This window comes from Solanum lycopersicum, chromosome 3, assembly GCF_036512215.1.
Source record: "Solanum lycopersicum chromosome 3, SLM_r2.1".
NCBI classification, from domain to species: Eukaryota; Viridiplantae; Streptophyta; class Magnoliopsida; order Solanales; family Solanaceae; genus Solanum; species Solanum lycopersicum.
The window spans coordinates 999423-1009390 of NC_090802.1; the positions used below are offsets into that span (position 1 = coordinate 999423).

General features: G+C 37.1%; 2 protein-coding genes across 2 annotated transcripts; both read right to left on the reverse strand.

Annotated features, from left to right (window-relative positions):
* Positions 1-301: 301 nt before the first annotated feature.
* Positions 302-4762, reverse strand: LOC101256255 (ATP sulfurylase 1, chloroplastic-like). Its single transcript, XM_004233971.5, has 5 exons — positions 4126-4762; positions 2072-2477; positions 1497-1757; positions 1324-1410; positions 302-948 (listed from the first exon to the last, which is right to left on the reverse strand). Exons 1-5 carry the CDS (start codon positions 4641-4643, stop codon positions 811-813), a joined length of 1410 nt encoding a protein of 469 aa, XP_004234019.4. The 5' UTR covers positions 4644-4762; the 3' UTR covers positions 302-810.
* A 128-nt stretch (positions 4763-4890) lies between these two features.
* On the reverse strand, positions 4891-9743 carry LOC101256557 (ATP sulfurylase 1, chloroplastic). The gene is made up of 5 exons (XM_004233972.3): positions 8979-9743; positions 6391-6796; positions 5809-6069; positions 5633-5719; positions 4891-5387 (listed from the first exon to the last, which is right to left on the reverse strand). The coding sequence occupies exons 1-5, from the start codon at positions 9488-9490 to the stop codon at positions 5250-5252; spliced, it is 1404 nt and encodes a 467-aa protein (XP_004234020.2). The 5' UTR covers positions 9491-9743; the 3' UTR covers positions 4891-5249.
* Positions 9744-9968: the final 225 nt, after the last annotated feature.

Sequence of the window (9968 nt, forward strand, 5' to 3'; positions counted from 1 at the left end):
ATTCTCTTTCACATGAGTCAAACAATTTATAATTGTTTTCACCCATCTTATTTAGTTATAATTTAATTTAAATAAGTATAATTTTCTAACAAAGGAGGATTTAATCGAATCCCTTCAACATAGTTAAGGGTTCTTGTAAGGGTAAAGATGAAACTTAGTTGGGTGAGATCGCGACCCAAATAGATTCATGAGACCGTTGGACTATCAACCTTTATCTTTTAGACTCGGTCAATTGTGCTTCGTGGAGAAGTCATGGGCTAGACACGTGGAAATCATAGGTTGCAATATAGAAATCCAGCTGTTCGAGATAAAAATGAATTAGATACACTGAAATCTGAATGAAACCCTCATTAAGTGAAAACAAATGATATGTAACGCTTTCATCTTTTCAAAAGAATGAAATAAATGTAATGTACTCTCCAACTTGTGGCCTATATAGTCCAATCCAGAAACCATGGGAACTCATTTTAATGAAATCAAGTACACTTATAATATAGATGTGTGCATAACTTTAGAAATGTTGTGTGTAGCAGTAGCACCATTGTCATCGAGTCCGAGCTGTGGAACCAGATAGGTAAGGCTGTGTTGAATAGACCGTTGTGGTTGAACCTTCTTTGGACTCCACATATAGCAGAAGCTTAGTGTACTGGGCTATGTTTAGCCCCATAATTTACAAGATGGGGAACTTTTTCCTCAACCTATACCATGTCTCACTATTATTATTATAGATCTTCAGACACATGCTGGGGAGAAAATTGTTGATTTTTCTACCCAAACATGCTGTAATTCACTTACTCAATGATGATGCATTCATGCAGGAACAGGTTCGGAAACTCCGCCATTTTCAGCTTGATCCAAACTATCATAGTATTCCACCAAAACCTTCCAACCACCGGGGCACATAAATCCGTCTGGAGGGCTCTCCTTGGTCTTTGCAAGAGTTCGCATCTGAAAGAAAAAGAAGGCATGAATTACACCATATTTTTGTAAGGACAGCACCCCAATAATTGATCTAGCATCCTAGAATGTAACGAGGTGGCCCTTTCTGAGGGTGAGATGGGGGTATAACCTATGTTGCTCAGATTCTACAAAAATACTGCCGCACCTGAGTATGATCCTCCAAAATTGCACTACTTTTGGAGGATCCGACACGTACCCACCACCAACACTTTTAAAGAGACCAAACATCGCTTGGTTTCTCAAAAATAATGTCACTTCTTTGTCAGATCCTCCAAAAATACACCACTTTTGGAGGACATGACAACTCACCTGCCGTGAACAACATAGTTGTAAAACACTGAAAGCCAATAAAGAGATAGAAACCTTGGTGCCTGAAATGAAGATAAAATCTTGAGGCCTAGATGGATCAAAGAAAGCCATTCCATTCTTAGTCTTGTCGTATGCAGCCACCTACATGAAATTTAGTATTGTTAGAGTTTGGAAGTAAAAAAGGAAAGACATATTGCACTTTAACCATGGTTAATTTGTTGCCATACCTTGAAAGGCAATATATTCAGCCGTTCTAGTCCCGGAGCCATACTGAGGACCTTCTTGCCATGATCTGCATCATACAGATCTCTCTTCTCCAGTGGATGACTCATTCCAGCTGGATCTCGTCCCACGATATAAAAGTTGGCACCTGCATTGATACGAGCCTTTGCATGCCATTGCACCTCGGTTGGACCAGCATAGTGCATGGGAGATGGGAATATAGATAACACAGTTGTCTCGGGATCAAGCACCCCAGCTTCAAGAACCTGACAAGAATCCAGTCGTGTATAGGAGTGAGAATGCAATACCATGCTGATACATGGCCAAATTAATAAGGCAAATCAAATTTTATGTGGGATTTCAGCCACAAAATGAATAAAAGAAACTGAGACCTTTTCTACATCTTTGAGCAGAATTTAAAAAAAACGCTTATAAGTACATAGATATCAACAAGGACTTTGAGCAAAAAGGATTGCAGAAGCTTGGCTGTTAAATGAGGAACATGATCAAGTAGTGAAGAGTACAAGTGCTTTATTTTATTGCCAAAAATAGAAAATGTCAGGTAACCAAATGCACAAACCTTCTCATGTTGCTTCATTCTCCAATGAAGTGGAACATCGTCTTCCTTTGTGTAACCTCCAAGAGGATGAAGCAAAAGGATGGGATTCTTATATCCCATCTCGAGAAGTCGCCGACGTGTGTCAGTCATTAATAATGCATGGCCATTATGCACAGGATTTCTCAGTTGAAAAGCAAAAACTGCATCTGCATTACGCCTTGTAAATTCATCCCGAAGTTCAGAAGGTGAAAGCCGGAAGCTGTCAAGACCATCATGGTACTTGACTGGTTCTATAACTTCCAAATCACCACCAATAAGCCAGTTTCCAGAATGAGTTATAGCTTCATCCACGTAAGGAAGACCTGGGGCAGTGGTGCCCCAAGTTCTTGCTATCCGTTCTTCTTTGTTATGCTTGTAGATCTCGATACTACACTTACCAAATTAACAGGGAAAGAAACTAGATCAGAAAGTATAAATAGTCATAATAAAGAAAAGATAGCCTAGTTAGATGCTTAAAAATTATAAAAGAACAACAAAGAGATTAAAACTTCGTGAGAAATGGTCGGGTTGGGCTATGACCCGCTTTTTCGCCAACTAGAAATGGTCAGAATGTTTGAGGCTCACTTATACTTGTGATTTGCAAAAGAAATCTGAACAGATGAAGAGGAAAAATCAGTGTCTTCCAGCTTACTGCTAATGTTGACTGTAAGCTCGTATTTGTTTAGTAGAGGAAGATCTGCTATAGAAGGAATGACCAACATGTCAATCTTACTAAAAGCAAATGGAAACCAACAGAAACCTAAATTTGATTGACAAAGATGAAGCGGGTGATGACTTCGCATCCCTAAACCAGTAGAAACTAATCAACCTTCTGCCTTCTTATGAGCAACTCCAGAACTTCAACTTGATCGTTTAGTGAGCGGCGAGCCAGTCAGTTATAACATCTTCTTAACACAAGGAGTATGAAATCTAATAAGACACTGATTCTTTTGGAGAAATCTTGAGAATGAATATTCTTTTAAAATTCATAGTTGTAATTGACACAAAGGAGCAAGAGTTCTCCTATGTTATTCATGCTAATGTTATGGGGACAACTAAAGCACAACACTTGATCACGTTTAATTTATTTTTACTCTTTAGACAGGGATGCTTGTTTAAATAAGTCAATTTCACATGGTAAACTACTGTGATATCATGTAGAACAATTTTCCAGGGTAAACCTGTATAGGAATTTATTAGTGAAAATTAAAAGAAGTAAAGAAATACATCAAACAGCGGAAGAGCAAGGACGCATACAAACTAACATATTCTTAATGGCTATACTTACCATTGTGACTGAAAATTAGAAAAATTATAAAAATCATAATATTTAACATCAACATGGTTATGAATAACTTCGGATGTCTTTTACAGTAAAAAGGAACATTCTAAGATAACAGAACTACCTCAGGAACAGTACTGCTTACTATAAACAGTTGCTCTTTTCCCACTTCATAAAAAATTGTTCTTTTCCTTGAGTACCATTCTTCCATAAAGATTAGAACTTTTCTTTGAATCCTAAAGGATGATTAACAATCCAATGTCACTCTAATTCCCATTTACAACCGTAAGCACTAGGCATCAAAACTCCCACTTTCCTTTAGGAATAACTCCCATTTTCACTCATTATACACGTATCATACCTCAACTATCCATATTTCTCTTTACCTACCTAAACTATCACTTCCTTCGTATTAAAACACACCTCCATACTAAGCTTGTAGGTCAAACTCAGCATCTAGTTGTATTTTAATACAAAGGGAGTGATAATTGAAGTATAAAACTCGTGATAAACTATCGCTTCCTTTGTATTATAACACACCAATACTGTAACGGCAAATATTTGCTCCCAATCAGCAACAGGCCTCCATAGGCTAAACATAAGGGAGTGATATGAAACACGCGAAAAGGCGATACTTTAAATACTTAAATAGAACAATGGATTATTGAGCTATGAAACTCGCTAAAGATGTGTTTTTTTTAACATTAATTCAAAATCAAAAAGATGATTTGAAGAAGAAAGAAATTTTGCTTACTCGGTTAAAATGGCAATGGGGTTATTTTCATCAACAACAAGGGCAACACTACTGGACCCATCAACTTGATTCTTCTGAGAATCATCAATGGCGAGCACAATCGGAACCGACATGTTAACAACTGATCCATCTTCAAGACGAATCGAATTAAAATGAAGAGTTTGAAGAAACTCAGATTCTCTCATGAACCCTTTCAATGGGCTAGCCCATCCTTCACTTAACACATGAACCCATTCAACATCAATCTTCGTAAGCTTTATTTTGGGCAAATTCAAAGCTTCTTTTCTCTTCAAATCTCTTTGTGATTCATCAACGAAGAGCTCAACAAGCTTGCCACCGTCGGGTTCGATCAACAACCCGGAATGGCTTCGGGTCTGCGACATGATTGACCCGGTTCTTAATGGGTCTGCAACCGTACGAGAAAGGAAGATTGAGAGGTAAGAAGAAATGGATTTTGGGTAAAGATGTTTCAAAGTTTCGAATGAAAGAGACCTTATGGCGAACAAAAATAAAAACATACTTTAGTGTTAATTACCAATTACATCACTAGCAATGACAGAATAAATTTTCAATTTATTTATCTTATTTTTTTATAATTAGTATTTTCAAAGAATTAGCTAATCAAATTCAAAGAACCATTTTAGTACACTAAAATTTGATGATTCTAAATGAGACCTTCAAACAATGTAATTTCGAGATTGCAGAAAAAATATTTTCGATAAAAACTCAACTCGAATAATAAATAAGTATGTGGGGAAGAGAACATTAGCAGCAACAACAGATACTATGATAACGAAAGCCAAGGCGGCGAATGAAAACAAATGGTGTCTAACTTATGTTTTCATCTATTCAAAAGAATGAAATACATATAGTGTAGCCTCCAACCTCTATACTACATAGTCCATCCATCCTGAACTTGAAACTCAATTTCCATAATGTGTGGATAAATTTAGCACTATAATTTACAAGATGGAGAAACTTTTTCCCTCAACCTATACCATGCTTCACTATTATTATTTGTCTTAATGTCAAAAATAATCTTCAGAAACCACATACTGGGGAGAAAAAAAGTTGATTTTTCTACCCCAAATATGTTTTAGTTCACTTTCTCAAAGATGATACATTCAAGAAGCTACAGGTTCAGCAACTCTGCCATTTTCAGCTGCAGCCAAACTATCATAGTATTCCACCAAAACCTTCCAACCACCTGGGCACATAAATCCATCCGGAGGGCTCTCCTTGTTCTTTGCAAGCGTTCGCATCTGAAAAAAAGAAGAAGGAAACATTAATTGTGTGATATTGATTGCCAGGACAGCAGCAGAATAATCAATCTAGCATCGTATAATGTAATGAAGTTGGTCCTTCCCGAGGGTTGGGAGTGGAGTTGGATTGGGGGCGTGATGGGGTAAACCTTATGTTGCTCAGATTCTCCAACAGTACTGCCGCACCAGTGTTGGATATGAGCAACATAAGGTATAACACTGAAAGCAAATGGAGAGATGGAAACCTTGGTGCCTGAAATGAAGATAAAATCTTGAGGTCTAGAGGGGTCAAAGAAAGCCATTGCATTCTTAGTCTTGTCATATGCAGCCACCTACAAGAAAATTCAGTATTCACATTAGAGTTTGAAAATAAAAAGCAAAGACGTGTTGCACTTTAACCACAGGTAATTTGTTGCCATACCCTGAAAGGTAAGATATTCAGCCGTTCTAGTCCCGGAGCCATACTGAGGACTTTCTTGCCATGATCTGCATCATACAGATCTCTCTTCTCCAGAGGATGACTCATTCCAGCTGGGTCTCGTCCCACAATATAAAAGTTAGCACCTGCATTGATGCGAGCCTTTGCATGCCATTGCACCTCGGTTGGACCAGCATAGTGCATGGGAGATGGGAATATAGAAACCACAGTTGTCTCTGGATCAAGCACCCCATCTTCAAGTACCTGAGAAGAGATCCCGTCATATATAGGAGTTAGCAACACTATGCCAAGTACATAACTCAGATTGAGAAGGTGAGTCAAATTTCAGTGTAAAGGGATCAAATGAAACTGAGAACTTTTTTACTTTCTTTAGGCAGTCAATTAACACACGAATAGATACATTAAGAAGAAAATGGACGTTAGAAGGAACTTTGAGCAAAAAGGACTGTGAAAACTTGGCCTGGTGAAGGGGAGGAAAAACTCGAGTACCGTAGCGTTTCATTTGCTTTATTTACTGCCAAAAAAAAAAAGAAGAAATACAGGCGGGTCAACAAAAGCACAAACCTTCTCATGTTGCTTCATTCTCCAATGAAGTGGAACATCATCTGCTTTTGTGTAACCTCCGAGAGGATGAAGCAAAAGGACAGGATTCTTGTATCCCATCTCGAGAAGTCGCCGACGTGTGTCAGTCATCAATAGTGCATGGCCATTATGCACCGGATTTCTCAGTTGGAAGGCAAAAACAGCATCTGCATTACGCCTTGTAAATTCATCACGAAGTTCAGCAGGTGAAAGTCGGAACCTGTCAAGACCATCATTGTACTTGACTGGATCTATAACTTTCAAATCGCCACCAATTAGCCAGTCTCCAGAATGAGTTATAGCTTCATCCACATAAGGAAGACCTGGGGCAGTGGTGCCCCAAGTTCTTGCTATCCGTTCTTCCTTGTTATGCTTGTAGATCTCGATACTACAATCACCAAATTAATAGGGAAAAACATCAGAGTTAAGAAAGACAGCAGTCATATGATGTTACTGACAAGCAGTAATAAACATGACAAAATTTAGTAAAAGTACAAAGAAGCGGTGAATCAGTTGCTAAACAACCAATGCAGAATATCATTCTGATCAATATCTCTGACACATTCGAATATGTATAAGGCATTCGTTAAGTAGATCACAAATAGTTAACCCCTTTTGAGCAATTTCAGTCACTACATCAATAAAGAAGATTACTGATATTGGATTCAAGAAGTATATTCCATACAGAGATTCCATCAGTGTATCAAGTTGTTTGAGGCTCTCACATACTTACGATATTGCAAAAGAATTCTGAACAGATGAAGAGGAAATATAGGCGTCTTCCAGCTTACTACCAAAGTTGATTTTAAGCAATTGGGAACATGTCAATCTTTATAAAAGCAATCGGAAACAACCAAAAACGTATTTGGACGTGCAAAGTCAAAGCACATGATGAATTGCCATCCCTAAACAAATGGAAAATAATCACACTTCTGCCTTCTTATGAGCAATCTCGAAGGTTGGCGAGCCAATTGTCCCCGGAAAAACATAATATGATGCTGATTCTTTTTGAGATTTTTCGAGAATGAACTTTCCATGCATATTTAAAAAAAATCATAATTGTACTGACAAAATAGTAAGAACAAGTTTTCCCCTGTCCTGCTTGTTATGCTTTATATTATGGTATGGGAAGCACTAAATCACGTTTAGTTTAACTTTAGACTAGGATGCTTGGTTCAAATAAGTCAATTTCACATGGTAGACTACTGTGATATCCTATGTAAGAATTTTCCAGGGTAGACCTTCCCTTTGAAAATTTATTGGTGACAAAAAAAAACAGAAGAAATATATCAACAGGAGAATAGCAAGGAAACCGACAAACTACTACCTATGGAGACCCAAAAAAAGGAAATGTTTGTAAATCTTCACATTTAACATCAACATCTTTCTGAAAACAAAGGGATACCTTGGATTTCTTTTCCAGTTAACGCAATGTTCCAGAATAATAGAAATACCTTGAATAAGTTACTGCTTACTGGAAACAATTGTTTGCTTTCTTGAGTACCACTATGACATAAAGATTTAAACTTTGCCCCAAATCCTAAAGGAAGATTTACAACCCAACATATGTCTCCCTAACTGCCATTTTACAAATTACAACCATAAGTACTGGCATAAAAAAAAGTCCAACTTTCCTTTTAATAAGTCCCAAAATCAAATACAAAACACATGCCACTTACAAAACAAACCATTAAAAAACCATACTTTCAAGCAAAAATATCTACATACAGTCAACACTTTAGTTTAATATTCCCTGTAAGCACACATAAGTAAACATAAACAAATAAGATTCAGATTTTGTTTAATATGGTGAACTAAAACATTAAATTAATAGTCACATCAATGATCAATGTATGAAAACAACAGTTTATTGGATCAAATTTGTTTTTTGATATAACTATGATATCCGAGCTAAGCTTTGCACACAACCACACACCTTTACTAATTCCACTACCTCCCATCAACACAACACAATTACAGATGACTTTATCCACTAAGACTTAGACATATGGGCTAGTCTCTTACATACTTGTTACCTTCTATCATCATAGATACCGGATAACTCTATCCACTAAGATTTAGGCATATAAGCTAATTCCGTAGGTACTTGTATCAAGTAACTTTATTCACTAAAGACTTAGACATATGGGCTAATTATATGGGTACTTACTACCTCCCACACCAAGTGACTTCATCCCCTAAAGCTTAAACAGGCTAATTCCATAGAGATCTGCTGACCCCACCAACACAAGCAACAGTAACTATACTCACTAGCCTGCTCACACCTCCACTAATCAGTGCACTACCTGCTACCACCCACCAGCTCAGGGCTACTGAATAACTCTATCAACTAAGACTTGGAGCGATGGGATGATTCCATAGGTATGCACTATCTCACAATGTAGCGAGTTGTTCTATCCACTAAATCTTGGACAGACTAGACCCTACCAGCACAAGCACCGCGTAGTTCTATCCACTGAGGCTCGGATAGATGGGGAAAAAATCACCTTTTTGCCTCCCCTGCTTAAATTTTGTGAAAGTTAAGAATAAAACACAGAAATATCTCTTACTCGCTTAGAATGGCAATGGGATTGTTTTCGTCATCAACAAGGGCAACACTGGTCGAGCCACCAATTAGATTCTTCTGAGAATCATCAATGGCGAGCACAATCGGAACCGACATGTTAACAACAGAGCCATCTTCAAGACGAATTGAGTTAAAATGAAGAGTTTGGAGGAACTCATCTTCTCTCATAAACCCTTTCAATGGACTAGCCCATCCTTCACTTAACACATGAACCCATTCAAGATCAATCTTCGTAAGCTTAATTTTAGGCAATTTCAAAGCATCTTCTCTCTTCAATTCTCTTTGTGATTCCTCAACAAAAAGCTCCACAAGTTTGCCTCCATCAGGTTCTATCAACAAACCACAACGGATTCGGGTCCGGGACCCGATTGACCCGGTTCTTTTGGATTTGGAACGGCATGAAAAAGGAAGATTGAGAGGTATGGCGTAATGGGTTTTGGTTAAAGATTGAATTTTTGTTGGAGTTTTGAGTGATAGAGAGCTTATGGCCGCCATTGGAGTTGCAGAGAGCTCTTCTTCTTCTCTGTATTTTTAGGCTTTGAGCTTGAAATGAATTTTAGTGGTTTCCATTTTTATAGGATTCTTTATCAATAAAATATAAATATTGGAGGGAGAATTTAGGAAATAAAATAATTTATTGATTTTCCTTGGACCACTCCACTAATAATATAATAAGGAGGTGCGAGAAATTAACCATGATATATTTAAATAGAGCGATTAGTAGATCGAAAATGAATTAATGTTTAACGATAGGTGACTCGTTGAAAACATGATTTTAATTGGGATAGATGATTAGTTGATAGATTAAAGTTTTCTCTATTTTTAGGAATAGATATTCTAGAACGGGTGGTTGTTATATCAAAATAATAATATATATTTTTTATTCGAATTAAATTTATGTTAATTTCATTAGATGCTAGTATATTTTGTTATCATCAATTTTATTATTGTTATTTTCTTATTTTGATTATCT